The 21,718-nt window shown below is 41.2% G+C and overlaps 1 protein-coding gene across 1 annotated transcript in view; it reads left to right on the plus strand.

The window, feature by feature from the left end:
* LOC143809715 (aldehyde dehydrogenase, mitochondrial-like) overlaps positions 1-21,518 on the plus strand; it is a 57,885-nt gene extending 36,367 nt beyond the window's left edge. Inside the window, exons 5-13 of the mRNA XM_077292752.1 lie at positions 8,023-8,134; positions 8,314-8,442; positions 10,827-10,940; positions 11,487-11,589; positions 12,137-12,321; positions 12,499-12,663; positions 13,129-13,286; positions 20,838-20,952; positions 21,121-21,518. Of these exons, the coding sequence (XP_077148867.1) occupies positions 8,023-8,134; positions 8,314-8,442; positions 10,827-10,940; positions 11,487-11,589; positions 12,137-12,321; positions 12,499-12,663; positions 13,129-13,286; positions 20,838-20,952; positions 21,121-21,153 (1,114 nt within the window). The 3' untranslated portion in view covers positions 21,154-21,518. The remainder of the gene's footprint in view (positions 1-8,022; positions 8,135-8,313; positions 8,443-10,826; positions 10,941-11,486; positions 11,590-12,136; positions 12,322-12,498; positions 12,664-13,128; positions 13,287-20,837; positions 20,953-21,120) is intronic.
* The last annotated feature ends 200 nt before the right edge of the window (positions 21,519-21,718 follow it).

Genomic DNA, 21,718 nt, shown 5'->3' on the forward strand with positions numbered 1-21,718 from the left:
TTCAATATTTTGCTGGCTGTACTTACATGTTAATCTCACGTTAATGTTGTTGTTGTTTAAGGTGCCAACAAACGAAGCAAGTTCTTCTTCAGTTCCCTGCCAGATCATAAGAATATCGTCTATGAATCTGGCCCAAAACAGAACCTTTTCAATGTCTGCCATCGGGTTGGTAAAGAAGATTCTCCTTTCCCATGCCCCCAAAAAGAGATTCGCGTATGAGGGAGCGAAAGCCGCCCCCATAGCAGTACCCTGCTTTTGTAGATATACGGTGTTTTTGAAAATAAAATAATTATGTTCAAGTGCAAATCTCAATAGGGACATGAGAAGGAGAATCAGTTCGGTATCATAGTCAGACATTGAGAGGAATGTTTGTACTGCACGTATTCCATCTTCATGTTGGATCGAGGTATACAATGATTCCACGTCTAATGTTACAAGCCACATGTCCTCTTCCATTGGTATACCCTCAATTTTGCCCAAAACGTCACCAGTGTCTTTTATATGTGACGGTAGATTTTGAACAATGGGTTTCAGGTGATGATCTAGATACTTACATGTAATCTCACATAAACTTCCATTCCCTGAAACGATCGGTCGTCCTGGTGGATTCGACAGACTCTTGTGTACTTTCGGTATGAAGTATATACATGCAGTTCTCGGGTAGATGGGTATTAAATTGTCCCTCAGTTCTTTAGTTATTGTTCCTTCCTGATAGGCTTTGTCCAGTATATTGTAGAGTTCACTCTGAAAGGCAGATGTTGGATTATACGTTAATCTCTTGTAACATGTGGTATCCCTGAGTTGTCTGAAAGCTTCTTTCTCATATTGCTTTCGAGGCCATACAACAACGTTACCCCCTTTATCAGAGGGTTTAATAACTATCTCCCTCATGTTCTTAAGTTCGCGTAATGCTTTCCTTTGATTTTCAGACATATTGTCATTGGATATACCACCCGCAATTTTCTCAAATTCTGCTGTGACCAATTTTACAAATATTTCAATGTTTGGGTAGATGCTTAGAGACGGGAATTTTTTCGGGACTGGTACTATAAACTTACTTCCAGTTGGTGGTTCATTCTGTTCTTCATTTAATTCTTCCAATATTCTTATAGTTTCCAGTTCCTCAGCACTCCATTCTTCACCTCTTTCTGATTTGTCATGTAGTTTTTTAAGGACCAATTTTCGTGCAAATAAATGCAAATCCTTTATGGCTACAAAGGAGTCAAAGGGGGAGGTAGGAGAGAACGTTAAACCCAGGCTCAAGACATCCACTTGGGCCTCAGATAGCTTAATTTCTGACAGATTAATTACCTGCAATTTAGATGGAGGATTCTCATTTCTCTTGTCACCTTTCTTTCTATAGTTGTTCCCTTTCCTATTAAAGTTGTTTCTTCTCAGGTTATAGGGACGATATCTTGCTCCTATTTCCCCTTCTTCATCTCTTGATGACATAGATGAGAATGATGAAGATCTAGACCTCTGTTCCCTTGTTGTTTACCCTCTGGTAAAGGGGGTAACGTTGTTGTATGGCCTCGAAAGCAATATGAGAAAGAAGCTTTCAGACAACTCAGGGATACCACATGTTACAAGAGATTAACGTATAATCCAACATCTGCCTTTCAGAGTGAACTCTACAATATACTGGACAAAGCCTATCAGGAAGGAACAATAACTAAAGAACTGAGGGACAATTTAATACCCATCTACCCGAGAACTGCATGTATATACTTCATACCGAAAGTACACAAGAGTCTGTCGAATCCACCAGGACGACCGATCGTTTCAGGGAATGGAAGTTTATGTGAGATTACATGTAAGTATCTAGATCATCACCTGAAACCCATTGTTCAAAATCTACCGTCACATATAAAAGACACTGGTGACGTTTTGGGCAAAATTGAGGGTATACCAATGGAAGAGGACATGTGGCTTGTAACATTAGACGTGGAATCATTGTATACCTCGATCCAACATGAAGATGGAATACGTGCAGTACAAACATTCCTCTCAATGTCTGACTATGATACCGAACTGATTCTCCTTCTCATGTCCCTATTGAGATTTGCACTTGAACATAATTATTTTATTTTCAAAAACACCGTATATCTACAAAAGCAGGGTACTGCTATGGGGGCGGCTTTCGCTCCCTCATACGCGAATCTCTTTTTGGGGGCATGGGAAAGGAGAATCTTCTTTACCAACCCGATGGCAGACATTGAAAAGGTTCTGTTTTGGGCCAGATTCATAGACGATATTCTTATGATCTGGCAGGGAACTGAAGAAGAACTTGCTTCGTTTGTTGGCACCTTAAACAACAACAACATTAACGTGAGATTAACATGTAAGTACAGCCAGCAAAATATTGAATTCCTGGACATCCTTATATTTAAGGGACCATCAAATGTATTGGAAACGGATGTATTCCGCAAAGAGACTGCTGTAAATTCTCTCCTACATGCCTCCTCATCCCATCCTCATCAAGTAGTAAAGGCTATACCAACGGGTCAATTCCTGCGGATCAAGAGGATTTGCTCTAATGATCATCTGTTTAATAAGCAAGCTGATGAATTAACAATGAGATTTAAAAGCCGGGGGTACTCAAACAGAAGTATCAAGAGAGCCCGGAAGAGAGCAATGGTGGAAAACCGCATGGAACTTCTTCAACCAAAAATTAAGGGGAAGAAACAGGACAACGTAACCAGATTCATATCCACATACAATGAGAAATGGATGGATATGAAAAAGGCCCTTAATAAACACTGGGCAGTTTTGAAGACGGATCAAATATTGACAAAATATATAGGCAACACCTCATCCGTCACATATAGAAGATCGCAAAATCTAAAAGATATGCTGGTACACAGCTACTACCCTGGTGATGAACCCAACAAGGCGTTTGGTTCAAGAGGACCTAAATGGGGTTTTTTCCCCTGCAGGGATTGTATATCCTGCCCAAATATGCAAAAGGCTTCAATGTTTAAATCAAGTGATGGCACTAGAAACTTCACTATAACACAACATATAACGTGTAATACGGTGGGTGTCATATACTACGCCACATGTCCATGTGAAAAAATCTACGTTGGTCTTACCTCCAGACCACTAAAAATCCGGGTAAGAGAACATTATAGGGACATTATAAATGCGGAAGAGGAAGAAGACATATCAACACTCAAGCCAATACCGAGGCACTTTAAGCAAATTCATAACTGCAATGCCGGTTTGTTGAGGGTGTCGGGGATTGACAAGGTATTTATTGACCAGCGGGGTGGAAATTGGAGGAAGACTTTAGCACAGCTAGAAACTAGATGGATCAAAAAGATTGATTGTATCCACCCGAAAGGGTTAAATGAGAAATTGAGTTATGCTCCCTTTCTATAGGTTTTTAGGTTGTTTTCATGTATGTTGTTGTTCTGATTTACTAATGTTGAATTTTATATACGGATTTTAATTGTGTTTGTTTTAGTTTTATTTAGGTACTACTTACCATGTATCGGTGGTTGGGTTGGCTGTATGGAATGTGGAGACTGGAGGGCAGCGTGATGCTTCCTGGCAGTGTATTTCTTTCTTCTTCTGGACCTCTTTGGTGGCAGAGGGGAGACATTGTTGGAACCTAGAGAAGGAAAGAAACCCTAAAGAGGAAGAAGAATAAGAGAGAAAAAAGAAAAGAAGAAGAATTAGTAAACTAAATTTGAGAAAAATGAAACAAGGACAGCCCAATGGAGATGTTCAAGTGATGGACCTTACTGGACTCCTATTAAATTGTGAACTATGCCCACTATGGGATTTAAACAGTGAGCAATGCACTTAAATCATAATGTATAAACATATTGGCACATGATTAATTTAATATAGACTGGATAATTTCGAATGCAATGTTCTGTAGTTTTTAGTTTATATTATATATTCAATAGTAGAAGATATATACACCCATTTGGTCATTTCTGGGTTAGTATTTATAAAAAGGGTTTAGGCCTTGTAAATCTATAAGGACTGCATATGGATTCGCGTCCTACAAGGACTTTCACATATATATATATATTGAGTGGGTCACTATATTATTATATTGGTTATTTTATGTTTTATATTTCCTTTCACTATTAGGGCACTGAGATATATATATATATTTTTTATCAATATACACTGAATAATCAGTATATAGAACTGAATTCAGGCACTAATTAGCTATTCACTAACCTCAACTTTGGGTCATTGAACCGATTGGTGCTTTCACCCATAAAGTTGTCACTTGGTTATCATTATACACACCTATTTATTCACTATTAATTATGGCCTATTATGGGCATATATATATGTATACAGCTAACAAGAATTTTGAACTTATGTAGAAGTAGTAGGCGGCCCCTTCAATAGTATGGGTTAAAGACTCGTATACACATGGGGGTCTCATATAGATTTATTATGTGCTGTATAAGTATTTCCTTATTATATATCACTAAGTTAATTTAGATGATTTTTATGAGTATTACACAGTACGTACCATATTTAACTTCACGGCACTTTCATCACTTTATGCTGTACAGTAATTCAGGTCACTCACTCCTTGAATAGTCCTTCCTCTGTGGTATTCTCTATGGAGGTGGCTTCTCTGCGGCGGGTCGTGTTTGCTGTGTTGCTGTGGCAACGCGTCTGTTATGCCTCTGACTCCGCCCCCGGTCCTGACGCGTCGGACTAGGGGGTGTAGCGGTGGCGTGGGACGCCGAGCTGCGCGTGCGCGGCTGCACGATACGGCGGCTGAGTGCCACCACTGTAGGGGAGCCACATAATAGGTGCAGCCATCCTCTATTTACAAAGCTCTCCCTCCACATTCCTCTGAATTGCCTCCGCAGTAATAATAACACAGCCGCACGGACTGCCGCGCTGCTATGGCAACGCTTCCTTAGCGTCGCTGACTCCTCCCCCTGTGGTCACACACGGGGGGAGAGGAAGTGATGCGGGGAATTTGCCTGCGCAAGCGCGGTAGTTGTCCCTTACACTGTGGATACCAATATGGCCTAATTATCCGACCACTATAAAAAGTGCCTCAACTAACACCTCAGCATACATCCCCCCGGACGAAGCTGGACGCGAAACGCGCGTTGGGGCTCAGGACCGCACAATCAGGTTATGCAGCACAGTCACTTTATATTTATTTGTGTCTATATCTGCCTTAACTTCTGTATATGTATACACATTATATGTGGCTCAAGGACTGCTGAATAGGTGGATGCCCTATCAACTGCAGGTGCACCTTAAATAACTTAAATGCTATATGGTGGTGAATAGCTTGATTTTTTGCACTATGCACTTTACTTTTTTATATTCAATGCCTATGCCTCCAAAGTAGTGGTGCATTACTACTGAAAATACTGGGTCAGCTTTATCAAATTGACACCACACACCTTGAGCAGCTATAGAAAAGCCAACCATTGGAATAGATACCTTGTGCATATATAGACAAATCTGTGTATACTAAACTAGCGGCATCACTGGTTTTGTGCGGTCTTTTTTTGCATATGGTCTCCATTTTTTACATTGTTTTATATTTATTAGAATTGATTCTGTCTTGTCTTTTATTATATTCAATAAAGTTTGAGAGTTTAATATCAGATGACAATTGCTTCCGTCCCTTCTCCTTTTTGAAATATGCCAATTTAATGGAAGTGTCATATATTTAGGCCAGTAGCTTAATTCTGTGATATTGGGCGATAGCTGGAAATAGCAGTTGGGTCAAGGGTTAGCTTTTTAAGGATAGGCGTGACTGTGGCATGTTTGAAAGCAGAAGGGAAGGTACCAGAAATTAGTGATAGGTTGAAGAGATGAGTTAGGGATGGGCTAAGTGTGGTGGTGAGGTTGGGGAGGAGGTGGGATGGCATGAGGTCTAGTGCAAAAGTGGTGAGGTGTGATTTGGAAAGGAAACAATTAATCTCCCCTTCAGTGATGTTGGAGAGGGAGGTTTATGTGGTTTGGGTATTGGTCTGGTATACAAAGGGGTTGTGGTGGATGAACTGTAAAGACTTGCCTTGTTTGGTTGATCTTATTTTAGAAGTGTGTGGCAAAGTCGTCAGCAGAGATGTGGGAGGTTGGAGGGGGCAGTGGTGGGTGGAGGAGGGAGTTAAAAGTTTTGAATTGTTTGGGGTTGTAGGATAGGGAAGATACAAGGGTTGTGAAGTAGGCCTGTTTAGCAGAGGTGAGGGTGGATTTGAAAGCGAGTGTTGCCTGTTTGAATGCAGTGAAATCATCATGTGAATTTTTCTTCCAACGCCTTTCTGCAACCCTGGACACTTGCCGGAGCTTTTTAGTGATGTTATTGTGCCAGGGTTGTTTATTGATACATCGCACTCTGTCATGAATGAGAGGGGCAACCATGCCAATAGCTGATGCGAGAGTGGCATTGTAGAAAGCAGTGGCACTCTCTGTATCATGGAGTGAGGATATGGATGCCAGTGGTAGAAGAGTTAGTGTGGATGTCTAGGTGTGCGAGGTTTCTGCGGGGGTGCGCAAGTTGCTGGACATGGGTGACAGGTGAGGAGGACATGGATAAGAAAGTGAGTAGATGGTGGTCGGATAGAGGGAGAGGGGACGTGGTGAAGTTAGAGAGCAGAGCCAGGTGAAGACCAGGTCTAGTGTATGTCCGCCTGTGTGGGTGGCTGCGGAGGACTGAGTAAGTCCAAAAGATGAAGTAAGGGACAGAAGTTTGGAGGCTGTTGACTGAAGGGTATCAGTGGGGATGTTGAAGTCACCCATGATGATAGTGGGAATGTCAGTGGAAAGAAGGTGAAGAAGCCAGGTGGAGAACTGGTCAATGAAGGCAGTGGCCGGGCCCAGAGGTCGGTATATGACAGCCACTTGGAGGTTGGAGGGAAAGTAGATGCAGACACAGTGGACTTCAAAAGAGGGGAGTGTAGAGGTGGGATTGGGTTGAAGGTGCAGTTAATGGAAAGGAGAAGACCCACTCCTCCACCATGTCTGTTGCCGGGGCGAGGCGTGTGAGTGAAGTGGAGGCCTTCATAACGCAGCAGGGGAGGCAGTGTCAGAATGTATCAGCGATGTTTCTGTGAGGCCGAGGAAGGCAAGCTTGCGAGAGAGAAAGAAGTCATTAATCACATAAAGCTTATTGCAGATGGAGAGGGCATTCCAGAGTGTTCCAGAGAGGGAGCAGGGGGGTGGGTGCCAGGGGGGTGGGTGCCAGCGGCACGGGTTTTACGTTGGAAAGATTGCGGTAGTTCATATTAGATAGGGAGCTGTAGGAGGGGGTAGTAATGGGAGGTATGAGCTGTGGGGGTCCAGGATTGGGAGATATGTCGCCAGCAGTGAGGAGAAGCAGAGAAGGAGAGCAGGTGGGAGGATAGTGGCCAGCTTGTTTTATGTTTTTATTAGGAGAGATCTGAGGTTGAGGAGCAGGTCAGCAGAGGAGGTCAGGTGGGGAATCTGTCACCAGGTTTTTGCCACTTCATCTGAGAGCAGCAGAATGTACGAAAAGAGATCCTGATTTCAACGATTTATCACTTAGTGTATCAGAATAGTTGCACCCAGTAAACTGACTTTTTAGATGTAGCAGAGCTCAGAAAGCTAACCCTTCCCCTACCACAGCTTTCTGTATACATTGTCTAGCAGCTTTCTGTCATTAATCAGTAGTGTGCTTGAGGAGTTGAACCAGGATGTACAAGGGCACCTAGATCAGCAGTGATCATCTCCTGCTGGTAAAAGACTCATTGTATTGGAACAGCACACAGTCTAGCTCACGTTGAACTCAGATTAAATATCAAAAACCTTCTGACAGATTTCTTTTAATCTGAATTGTATGATGGTCTTGCCAACACAATATGGGAATGTTCACACATTATTAATTGGCTCAGAAGATGAGAAGTTTTAACTGAAACCATCTATTTATAAGGATGGTTTGCATCTTGCTCCTATTCTGTTCAATTGCTGGTGTAGATTATTAAATATGGATGTGATGGTCCTATTGGGTAACGTGTTTGCTCCAATGTAGTTTTGAATAATGTTCTTGGTTTTAAGATATTACGCAGGATGGGCTGACAAATGGCACGGAAAAACAATTCCAATTGATGGAGACTATTTCACCTACACCAGACATGAACCAGTTGGTGTATGCGCACAGATCATACCGGTAAGCTTTGCTCGGTCCCTGACTTGCCATTGAAAATATGGCTTATAGCTGGCTTGGTATTTAAACTTTACTACAAGTGTACTAGATCACTTAGTATAATTCCTAATGCAAGCTGATGTGCAATTTCTCCTCTGTGAAACAGCTTACTTAGCAGATCTAATTAATTTGCATTCTGACAGTGGAATTTCCCTCTTCTGATGTTGGCCTGGAAGTTTGGCCCAGCACTGGCTACTGGGAATGTAATAGTCATGAAGGTTGCAGAACAGACACCGCTCACTGCTCTACATGTTGCCAGTTTGGTGAAGGAGGTAACTTTTCCTTGGTTGCTGGTTCTTTTAAAGTATACATGTCAAACTCAGGCCAACCGGCCAAATCTGTCCCGATGTGTAGTTATGTCTACCCAATGTCTACTAGTGTTGGCCTGCTAGTAGACCATGCATGCTAATGCTACAAATGCATACCTCATGTCCTCCTTCTCTACCACAATCTGGCATCAACACTATCATTGCAGCTTCCGCCACACGCACACCATTGACGCTACGCGACCGTCCTCTCCCCTGTACAGATGCCTCCAACACCTCATGTCACTCCTTTGATATGTTATAATAAATGTGTGTGGATGATCTCTGCGATGCTGTGACAAAACGAATCCAGATTTAGTTGTAATACACTCCGGTGGTTTATTCAACGCATTTCAATTACCACAGACTGTGTGTGGTAATGTCTCTGTGGTAAATTCCTGAAGAATAATCCATAGGCTTTGAAACGTGTTAAATAAACCACCGGAGTGTATTACAACTATATCTGGATTCGTTTTGTCACAGCATCGCGGATATCATCCACACACATTTATTATAACCTTCTCTGAGAGGTCGTTTACCGACCTGTGGATCTACGGCAGCTGACATCTACATGCTTTTACTCTGCACCATCAGGTGAGCAGTTCTCTAATATTGATTGGAATAATCCGTGGGATAAGACCCTATTTGCTTTTTTTTTGTTTTTTTGTTTCCTATCATTCTACTAACTCCCTTGTTGATGCAGCATCACGAGCACTTATGGGTTCCGGTGCCTGCATCCCACATATACGCACTTGGCTCCCCCCACATCTTCCCACAGCATGCTCCGTGCCGCATTCACTGACCCCCTTCCAGCTCTTCCTGTAGGTAAGCCTTCATGTTGACTAACTGCTGTTGTACCCATTCTTTCTTGCAATGTTTTGCCTATCTCCTCTTGCACACTATTCCACCATCACTATGCCTCGCCACTGGTCTTATCCTGACTTTCCATATAAGCTAAGCCTTCTCCCTGACTGCATACCATTTTCACCATTCTGCTTGCACTACGTTCTGCCTATCCTTTCACCCATACTTGCATATCTGCCTTCTTTCTCATTACTGGGCTCATAGTCCATTACCAATACATATCCCCTCGCCCTCTAATACACACCTCATATCTTTACCTATGCAGTGCACAGGTTCACCATTTTTTTTTTTTTTTTAATATTATTTATTTACATATTATTACCTACCTTTTTTTCTGGCTTCTCATCTTCACTGGTTCTTTGGTCCCACCACTCCAACCTCTTGACATCAGTCATTTCAGCAGGAGTTACAGTAGCTCTGGCTACATAACAACCTTATCCGTTCCTATACCTCACTCTTGGCAGGTTCTTACAAACACCCATACCTATTACCACCATGCTTTCCTACCCCTTAATAACTGTACATATACCTCCCCACTATCCCATTCCTTCCCCCCCCCCCCCCTTCTGTGGTATTGCAACCATGCTCCTGCACAAATGGACACATCCACTCACAGAGGAACATTTAAAGATTATCCTGAGACGTGAACCTTTTTTTTTTTTTTTTTTCTTAACAAATCCAATTGTGCAACTATTTAATTTTATTCTTGGATCTATTGTTCGTGGGACAACCCCTATAAGTTTGTTTCCGTATGAAAAGGCTTGTCGTTATGTTTGATAAGAAAAAAAAGTCCTCAATTTCTAGACCTTTTTTCAGTAAATAGAAAGGTTGCCCCACGACTTTGTCCAAGTTTTTTATTTTGGCCCTCTGTATTTGAGTTTGACATCCCTGCTTTAGAGTATGCCGATGCGTTTCCTTGCTTCCAAACGTTATAGGTTCATTTTAACTATGGATTATTTCCTCTTTGCTTTAGTCAAGTGATGGGCACAATAAAGAACATGTACTTGGGACATGACTTTTTTTCCCTTAAACATTAACTGAATGCTGCTTGTAAAACCTCTAAAGGGATCGTGGTGGAATTATCACTGGGCTGTAAAATGCTTTTTTCTCGGCCTAGAGAAAATCCGGCTGTAGCTGCTAAGTGCAGTCTAAATTCCCACTTTGTTTAGTAGACCTAGTAATGGAGTTATTGCCTAATATAGGTTTTACGCTATAGGCATTAAATTGGATGAGCTTTATTTGGTTGAACCAATTATCCGGTTCTGAAGCAGCAGCTTGTTTGTATGGTCCGTGTATTAGCACGTAAATAGACCTGTTGTCGGTCTTCTATCTCCTGCCCAACCTGCTAATCTCATGATTTGCCAGGTATAGAGCTAGAGGACCATTTTAGCCCACTTGCCCTGTAGAAGGGATGAGCCTTTCAGTCACACACAAATATATTTTGTACTGAACCAATAATCTCAGAAACTTATCTTTTCTTTTCTCAGGCTGGATTCCCACCAGGCGTGGTCAATATCCTACCTGGCATGGGTCCCACAGCTGGTGCTGCCCTTTCTTCTCACATGGATGTGGATAAAGTTGCCTTCACTGGCTCTACAGAGGTAAAATCTCTGGTCTCTGTTTAGGCTTGCCTTAACGAGGTCATGCTAGATCTTTATATCAGCAACTTATTGTGTCTCAAGTAATTCTTTCAGGCTTAAACATGCTATGAAGAAGCACAGGTAATTGCTTTTCCATATTGTAGTTACCTGTAGTATGGAAGCTCCTTAAGTTGGTAAAGGTTTTAGGAACCGCTCTAAAATGCGATTTGTTGTAGGCTTTTTTTATAATTAAGGACAATCCTGTTATCCTTTGAGCCTTTTAGAGGCTAGCATTTAAGAACTGCAATGCAGTGTGTAAATCAACAGAAAAAGGGAAATAGACTTGACCCTGCCCCGAAGACCTGCCAGATGGGAAAGGTTAAGGCTCAGCCAACTGTAACGGGTTTGTCAGGTCTACCTTGAGATTAGCCCTTGCATCAGATTTACTTGTTTCTGATTCATGCAGAATAATAACAGAAAAAAAGCAGCCTCCTTCTCATAACAGATATACAGTGCATGATAGATATATTGTATATAAACTTTTTTTTTTTTTACTTTTTGCTGTAGGTTGGTCGTCTAATCCAGCAGGCAGCTGGAAAATCCAACCTGAAGAAGGTAACACTTGAGCTTGGTGGCAAGAGCCCTAACATCATACTCTCAGATGCTGATTGTAAGTTAGCACTTTGCATATCTTGTGTATTCAATTTGGTTCTTATTTTATTAATTAATTTAGAAGTCTAGAATTTTGTCCAATATTAATGTGGTAAATCAGTACTGCAGATTACATTATTGTGCTTCATGACCAGTTGTCAGTGTGGTTATTTTTAAAGGGGTTGTCCCCTTCTAGACAAGCCCTCTAAAAACATTTGTACTTGCCTCACAAACCAGCGCCATTGCTGTAATGGCAGCACGGTCTCTCTCGGCGGTCAGGTGACTGTCATGACTGAGTGGTCACGTGATCTACCAGTCAGCAGTCACTGATCGGCTGCAGTATTAAGTCAGTGTCAACATCCTCTGAAAAATCAGTTTCAGAATGGCTATAAGATCCTTTTTTTGTAGGTGTAAACTCAATATCCACCCACCCAGTCTAATAGTAAATATCTGATAAAATAGTATAGCAAAATAGTATTTATCTGATAAAAGCACACTACCTGTTTTGTGTCCAAATAGTAGAAACTTTGACATTCACACTCTGCAATATTTTTACATCTGCACAGTGGACTGGGCGGTAGAACAGTCCCATTTTGCCCTATTCTTTAACCAAGGACAGTGCTGCTGTGCCGGCTCTCGCACATATGTACAGGAGGATATCTACAATGAATTTGTTGAGAGAAGTGTCCAACGAGCAAAGAACAGAATTGTCGGGAATCCATTTGACTTCAAAACTGAACAAGGACCCCAGGTAAGGGTCTGGGGGGGAGGCAATGAGTAAAAAATACAATTTCGTCACCAATGACTCAACGTATACGTACCCAACAAATGTAATTACACTAAAAAAAGGTCCGTGCTGATTAATCGATTAAGATTTAGTGGAAACTTGTAATTTTCTATCAGTAAAAAGACAACTTGACATTTTCAGGTGGATGAGGAGCAGTTCAAAAAGATCTTGGGCTACATCAAATCTGGAAAACAAGAAGGTGCCAAGTTGCTTTGTGGTGGGAACCCTGCTGCAGACCGCGGCTACTTTATTCAACCCACAATTTTTGGAGATGTGTCTGATGATATGACCATTGCTAGAGAAGAGGTAAAACATTTTGATTCCTCCCCCCCCCCCCCCCCAATTAAATTTGTAATTCCTAGAACAGTGTGCATTGCTGATGTGTAATCATTTTTCCCCTCTAGTTAACCTTTTTAAATACATTAAATATAATTAAGGCTCTTTGCCCACACCAGTATAACAGCAGGAGCCACTTATTTAAAGCCTAAAGTCTGGATCCGCTTTTGTCCTGTCAGATCAGAAAGCTTGAGAAAGGCTTGCCTGATCTCTCAGGATTGAAACCCAATCCTTTCATTGGCACTAAATCTAAAGAGCTGTAATATAGCCTTACTTCCAGAACGAAGATAAAGCATGTATTTTGAAAAATTGTACACCCAAGTCAAAACTGAAATTATCTATAAAATTATTAAGCCCTTCATTTAAAACTGTTTATCATACGGGATTCTGATAAAATGTGCTTCCGTAACTTAATTTTCCTTTTATTTTTATTAGATATTTGGACCAGTAATGCAAATATTAAAATTTAAGTCCATTGAGGATGTTATTGAGCGGGCAAACAGCTCGATGTACGGTTTGGCTGCCGCTGTGTTCACAAAAGATATTGATAAAGCTAATTATGTTTCTCAAGGACTGCGGGCAGGAACGGTTTGGTAAGTTTGCCCGCAAAGACTTATAGAAATGGTTTTAGGTCCCTACTTACAGAGGAACATATCTGACCCTCCTCACTTACTTGAACGTTCCAATCCATCTATCAGATCTGATCTTTTTGTGCATTTTGCCAGAAATTTACTTTTTTAGTTTGCACGTACATTTTGGTATTAATATTTAATCAAAACATTTTATTCATATTCTATGCCTTATTTTCCTTTACCTAAATTTAGCCTTCTAGATGACAAGGTTGAAGAGTTAACAGGACTGTAAACAAAGCAAAGTAAGGTATCCAGGCATTTGGATAAAACATTTCTCCAATTTATTAGTACAAATTAAAAGGTTCCAGGTACATTCAAAATATTACATCAAGGCAAAAACCCCCACGCGTTTCGGACATCAAACTTTCCTTAGTCCTGTTATGAATATAGTGATACAGACTTGATTTAAATAAAGAAACCACCCAATTGCAAGAAGAGTCTGGAACTGTTGACTAAAGCATTAGAAAGCATTCCCGAAGTTCATTTATTGATATAGATGGTAAGTTAACAGTTCACACTCAGAGAAAAAAAAACATTATGTATAATAATGCAACCTACTATATCAGATTGCAAACTTAGTGAATAGTTTCAGACTATTAAAACAATATGCGAGAAAGCACTACCTTAGTACATTTATGGCTATAGATGGGAAATCAACACATCACACACCAAGAAAAAACATTTAAATATGGTAACCATGCATCCTGCTGTGCCAGATTGCAAAGATATATTTAATAGTGTGGCACTGTTGATGAATATGAAAACGCATCACCTGGTGTGCAGAAAATACCCAAATATACTATTGTTTTGGGGAAAGGAAAAGTAATAAAATGTGAGTAAAAATTCCTTAAATTATATTTATAGACTCTATTTCTTATTTTTTATTTTTTCCAAAATAGAATCCTCTACAGAACATGGCTGTATCACTCTCAATCCAACACTCTAGAGTATTTTAGAGTAGTGATGAGCGAACGTGCTCAGATGTCTTATTTGAGCATACTTGGTGTTATACGAGTATCTCGTGAGTGCTCATATATTATGTTCGAGTCCCTACAGTTGCATGAATTGTGGCTGTTTGACAGCCTCAACACATGTGGGGATTCCCTAACACATAGACAGACACAACACATGTGGGGATTCCCTAACACATAGACAGACACAACACATGTGGGGATTCCCTAACAAATAGACACACAACACATATGTGGGGATTCTCTAACAAATAGACAGACTCAACACATGTGGGGACTCCCTAACAAACTCAAATATAATATACGAGCACTCCCGAGACACTCGGATAATACCCGAGCATGCTCTGATAAGGCCTCTTTCACATTTCCGTCTTTTGCTGTCCATCGCAATGCATCATTCTGTGCAAAAAACGCATCCTGCAAAGTTGCCCGCAGGATGCATTTTTTGCACATAGACTTGTATTACCGACGCATCCCGACGTATGGACACACGTTCCATACGTCATGCACTGGATGCGTCAGTATTTGGCAGACTGTCGTAGAGAAAAAACGTTCAAGGGAAAGTTTTTTTCGTACTTCGGGTCTGCCATTTCCTACCGTGCATGCGTGGCCGGAACTCCGCCCCCTCCTCCCCGGGACTTTAGAATGGGCAGCCGATGTGTTGAAAACTGCATCCGCTGCCCACGTTGTGCCCAATTTTCACAACGTCCGTTGGTACGTCGTGCCGACGCTTAGCGATGGCCGCGTACCGACGGAAATGTGAAAGAAGCCTAAGACATCATCTGAGCATATTCACTCATCACTATTATGGAGCTGTTACTAGATTCCGTCCAAAGTACTGGTGCTATTTTATGACAATGTTTTTAGATTTTTTTTTAATTTTTTTTTTAGCGAACTTAAATAATCTATAATGAAAAAAAAAAAAAAACTAACTACAAACATTAACCCCTTCCCGACATGCGCCGTACTAGTACTGCGCTGCCGCCACTGCATTACTGACAGCCGCAGTACTAGTACGGCGCCCCGATCACCGCGGTCTCACGCTGAGCGCCGCGGTGATCGGGTGCGGGTGTCAGCTGTATATGACAGCTGACACCCCGCAGCAATGCCCACGATCGGCGCAGTCGCCGATCGCGGGCATTTAACCCCTCTGATGCCGCTGTCAATAGTGACAGCGGCATAGAGGGGGATCGCGCAGGGACGGGGGCTCCCTGCGCTCTCCCACCGGAGCAGCGCGATGAGATCGCGCTGCTCCGGTGACCTGGAAGGAGTCCCCGGATCCAAGATGGCCGGGGGACTCCTTCCGGGTCATAAGATGACCCTGCTTGCCGGCGTCTGCTGAGAATCCTCATAGCAGGCGCCGGCAAGCCTATGGAACGTGCCTGTCACATCGGTGATCAGACCGAGTGCTATGCACACGGTCTGATCACCGATCTGTGATGTCCCCTCCTGGGACAAAGTAAAAAAGTAAAAAAAAAATTTTTCCACATGTGTAAAAAAAAAAAAAAAAAAAAAATTCCTAAATAAAGAAAAAAAAATATATATATTCCCATAAATACATTTCTTTATCTAAATAAAAAAAACACCACACAATAAAAGTACACATATTTAGTATCGCCGCGTCCGTAACAACCCCACCTATAAAACTATATCACTAGTTAACCCCTTCAGTGAACACCGTAAAAAAAAAAAAAAAAAAAAAAACGAGGCAAAAAACAACGCTTTATTCTCATACCGCCAAACAAAAAGTGGAATAACACGCGATCAAAAAGACGGATATAAATAACCATGGTACCGCTGAAAACGTCATCTTGTCCCGCAAAAAAAAAGCCGCCATACAGCATCATCAGCAGAAAAATAAAAAAGTTATAGCTCTCAGAATAAAGCGATGCAAAAACAATTATTTTTTATATAAAATAGTTTTTATTGTGTAAAAGCGCCAAAACATAAAAAAATTATATAAATGAGTTATCGCTGTAATCGTACTGACCCGAAGAATAAAACTGCTTTATCCTTTTTACCAAACGCGGAACGGTATAAACGCACCCCCTAAAAGAATTTCAGGAATTGCTGGTTTTTGTTCATTCCGCCTCCCAAAAATCGGAATAAAAAGCGATCAAAAAATGTCATGTACCCAAAAATGGTACCAGCAAAAACGTCAACTCGTCCCGCAAAAAACAAGATCTCACATGACTCTGTGGACCAAAATATGGAAAAATTATAGCTCTCAAAATGTGGTGATGCAAAAACTATTGTTTGCAATAAAAAGCGTCTTTTAGTGTGTGATGGCTGCCAACCATAAAAATCCGCCCAAAAAACGCTATATAAGTAAATCAAATCCCCCTTCATCACCCCCTTAGTTAGGAAAAATAATGAAATTTAAAAAAATATATTTATTTCCATTTTCCCGTTAGGCTACTTTCACACTAGCGTCGGTACGGGGCAGTCGCGCTGCGTCGGCCCGACATACCGACGCATACTGTGCAAGCGCTGCACAACGGGGGCAGCGGATGCTGTTTTTCCACGCATCCGCTGCCCCATTGTGAGGTGCGGGGAGGTGGGGGCGGAGTTCCAGCCGCGCATGCGCGGTCGGAAATGGTGGACCGTCAGCACAAAAAAAGTTACATGTAACGTTTTTTGCTGCCGGCGGTCCGCCACAACACGACGCAACCGTCGCACGACGCTTGCGACGTGTGTCAATACGTCGCTAATGTTAGTCTATGGGGAAAAAACGCATCCTGCAGATGACTTTGCAGGATGCGTTTTTTCGCCAAAACGACGCATTGCGACGTATGCAAAAAAACGCTAGTGTGAAAGTAGCGCTAGGGTTAGGACTAGGGTTAGGGTTGGGGTTAGGGTTTCAGTTAGAATTGGGGAGTTTTCACTGTTTAGGCACATCAGGGGCTCTCCAAACGCGACATGGCGTCCGATCTCAACGCGTTTGTTTGCGTTAAAAACGCATGCGTTTTTATAGAAAAAAAACAGAACACACACTGAAAAGTCACCCACCACCATCAAGGTGATAAAGGGATCCAAACCCTAACCCTACCCCTAAACTGATCCCTAACCGTTTAATGAACATTTTCTGACAGTCATAGTGCCACGTATTTCAGTGCCACGTATTTCAGTGCCACGTATTTCAGTGCCAAGTATTTCAGTGCCAAGTATTTCAGTGCCACGTATTTCAGTGCCACGTATTTCAGTGCCACGTATTTCAGTGCCACGATATTTCAGTGCCACGTATTTAAGTGCCATGGTATTTCAGTGAAATACGTGGCACTTAAATACGTGGCACTTAAATACGTGGCACTTAAATACGTGGCACTTAAATACGTGGCACTTAAATATCGTGGCATGTACATGAAATACGTGGCACTTATATACGTGGCACTTATATACGTGGCACTTATATACGTGGCACTTATATACGTGGCACTTATATACGTGGCACTTATATACGTGGCACTTATATACGTGGCACTTATATACGTGGCCACTGAAATATCGTGGCACTTATATACGTATATACGTATATACGTATATAAACGTATTTCAGTGCCACGTATTTCAGTGCCACGTATTTCAGGTTAGGGGTAGGGTTAGGGTTTTTTGGTTTTTTCTTGTGTTTTTCTATAAAAACGCATGCGTCTAAAAAAACGCATGCGTTTTACCGCGATTACATGCATTTTTTTACACATGCGTTTTTAAAAAAAACGCAAGTGTGAAACCAGCCTTACCCTTGGGAAAATAAAAACATGGGGGCTAAAATATAATTTTCGTGGAAAAAAATATATTTTTTATTTTCGCGGCTCTGCGTTATAAACTGTAGTGAAGCACTTGGGGGTTCAAAGTTCTCACAACACATCTAGATAAGTTCCGTGGGGGGTCTAGTTTCCAATATGGGGTCACTTGTGGGGGGTTTCTACTGTTTAGGTACATCAGGGGCTCTGCAAATGCAACATGACACCTGCAGACCAATCCATCTAAGTCTGCATTTCAAACGGCGCTCCTTCCCTTCCGAGCTCTGCCGTGCGCCCAAACAGTGGTTTATCCCCATATATGAAGTATCAGCGTACTCAGGACAAATTGGACAACAACTTTTGTTGTCCAATTTCTCCTGTTACCCTTGGGAAAATAAAAATGTGGGGGCTAAAATATAATTTTCGTGGAAAAAAAAATATTTTTTATTTTCATGGCTCTGCGTGATAAACTGTAGTGAAACACTTGTTGGTTCAAAGTTCTCACAACACATCTAGATAAGTTCCGTGGGGGGTCTAGTTTCCAATATGGGGTCACTTGTGGGGGGTTTCTACTGTTTAGGTACATCAGGGGCTCTGCAAATGCAACATGACACCTGCAGACCAATCCATCTAAGTCTGCATTTCAAACGGCGCTCCTTCCCTTCCGAGCTCTGCCGTGCGCCCAAACAGTGGTTCCCCCCAATGTATGGGGTATCAGCGTACTCAGGACAAATTGGACAATAACTTTTGTGGTCCAATTTCTCCTGTTACCCTTGGGGGAAAAAAAATTGCGGGCTAAAACATCATTTTGTGGAAAGAAAAAATGATTTTTTGATTTTCACAGCGCTACATTCTAAACTTTAGTGAAACAACTGGGGGTTAAAAGTGCTCACCACACATCTAAATAAGTTCCTTAGGGGGTCTTCTTTCCAAAATGGTGTCACTTGTGGGGGTTTCCACTGTTTAGGCACGTCAGGGGCTCTCCAAACACGACATGGGTTCCGATCTCAATTCCAGCCAATTTTGCATTGAAAAGTCAAATGGCGCTCCTTCCCTTCCGAGCTCTGCCATGTGCCCAAACAGTGGTTTATCCCCATATATGAAGTATCAGCGTACTCAGGACAAATTGCACAACAACTTTTGGGGTCCAATTTAACCTGCTACCCTTGGGAAAATAAAAAATTTGGGGCAAAAAGATCATTTTTTGTGAAAATTAATATTAATTTTTTTTACGGCTCCACATTATAAACTTCTGTGAAGCACTTGGAGGTTCAAAGTGCTCACCACACATCTAGATTAGTTCCTTAGAGGGTCTACTTTCCAAAATGGTGTCACTTGTGGGGGTTTCCACTGTTTAGGCACGTCAGGGGCTCTCCAAACACGACATGGGTTCTGATCTCAATTCCAGCCAATTTTGCATTGAAAAGTCAAATGGCGCTCCTTCCCTTCCGAGCTCTGCCATGCACCCAAACAGTGGTTTATCCCCATATATGAAGTATCAGCGTACTCAGGACAAATTGCACAACAACTTTTGGGGTCCAATTTATCCTGCTACCCTTGGGAAAATAAAAAATTTGGGGCAAAAAGATCATTTTTTGTGAAAATTAATATTAATTTTTTTTACGGCTCCACATTATAAACTTCTGTGAAGCACTTGGAGGTTCAAAGTGCTCACCACACATCTAGATTAGTTCCTTAGAGGGTCTACTTTCCAAAATGGTGTCACTTGTGGGGGTTTCCACTGTTTAGGCACGTCAGGGGCTCTCCAAACACGACATGGGTTCCGATCTCAATTCCAGCCAATTTTGCATTGAAAAGTCAAATGGCGCTCCTTCCCTTCCGAGCTCTGCCATGTGCCCAATCAATGGTTTACCCCAACATGTGGGGTATCGGCGTACTCAGGACAAATTGTACAACAACTTTTTTGGTCCAATTTCTCCTGTTACCCTTGGTAAAATAAAACAAATTGGATCTGAAGTAAAAATTTTGTGAAAAAAAAGTTAAATGTTCAATTTTTTTTAAACATTCCAAAAATTCCTGTGAAGCACCTGAAGGGTTAATAAACTTTTTGAATGTGGTTTAGAGTACCTTGAGGGGTGCAGTTTTTAGAATGGTGTCACTTTTGGACATTTTCTGTCATATAGACCCCTCAAAGTCACTTCAAGTGTGAGGTGGTCCGTTAAAAAAATGGTTTTGCAAATTTTGTTGCAAAAATGAGAAATCGCTGGTCAACTTTTAACCCTTATAACTCCCTAACAAAAAAAAATTATGTTTCCAAAATTGTGCTGATGTAAAGCAGACATGTGGGAAATGTTGTTTATTAACTATATTATGTGATATAACTCTCTAATTTAAGGGCATAAAACCGAAAAATTTGAAAATTGCTAAATTTTCATAATTTTCGACAAATTTCTGTTTTTTTCACAAATAAATGCAAGTCATATCGAAGAAGTTTTACCACTATCATAAAGTACAATATGTCACGAGAAAACAATCTCAGAATCACCAGGATCCGTTGAAGCGTTTCAGAGTTATGACCTCATAAAGTGACAGTGGTCAGAATTGTAAAAATTGGCCGTGTCACTTAGGTGAAAACAGGCTTTGGGGTGAAGGGGTTAAACTATCAATGGTTGCTGAAACTGTAACAATCAATTAGAACTTTATTTTTATCTTCCCCATTTTCTTAACAAAATCTATCACTGCAAAGTTGGTTATATCTCTGCCATAGCTTTGGTAATAATTTACAGCTTCAGCATTTTGGTTCCTACTTTTATGGGGGGGTTCTTCATTATGTTTTTCAGGGTCAATTGCTATGATGTCTTTGGCGCTCAAGCACCATTTGGAGGTTACAAAGCTTCAGGCACCGGAAGAGAGCTTGGGGAGTATGGCTTGGAAGCGTATACAGAGGTGAAAAATGTAAGTCCCGCAAGTGTCCGTGTGTGGCTACTGTGGCATTAATACTGCTTTTTTTCTGATTGTAGTTTTGAATACAACCTCCATTGTCATATCACTGCTGTCACATCAACTGTACTGTTATATTTATTAAATTCTCATGCCACGTCCAACTTTTGTTTATTTTTACAGGTGACTATTAAAATTCCTCAGAAGAATTCATAAAACCTTGAAGCTTTGGATCATCTAAAATGTGAAGTTCAGGAGGATTTTTTTTTTTTTTTTTTTTTTTTTGATACTGAAGCATTTATTTCATTAAAATTTTCAATCTTTTCTCCATCATGATCACTTTGCTCATATATAAATAGAACAATGTCCCTCACCTTGTCTGTGACGTATGTGTGTTTGTATAAAGAGTCCAGGAGATAGAATACTATGTTATTCCACTGGTGAGGGGGTCTTTATGCTCCATATATTCATTGTAGGATATTCAGCGCTAGTGTAGCTAAAGCTTTGTACAAGTTTATAAATGACTTTGTGATTCTCGTCTCACTACAAACTTTGTTACAATAAAGTACAGTTGACCTTTACAGATATGTAATTATCCTGTCTTTCTTTGCATTAACAACTTTTTACATAACTAGAAAAAGGTTTCTGTAAAAATTTAAGATTTGACTCCTATTGCCATTCTATGCCAATGATGGATGATTAGTGGTTGGCATCGGGGCAATGAGCAGGGCAGTGTATATTATGCACTGGAATGTATTACCCAGCTCAAGTCTCTAGCCTT

Source organism: Ranitomeya variabilis, chromosome 1, assembly GCF_051348905.1.
Source record: "Ranitomeya variabilis isolate aRanVar5 chromosome 1, aRanVar5.hap1, whole genome shotgun sequence".
NCBI classification, from domain to species: Eukaryota; Metazoa; Chordata; class Amphibia; order Anura; family Dendrobatidae; genus Ranitomeya; species Ranitomeya variabilis.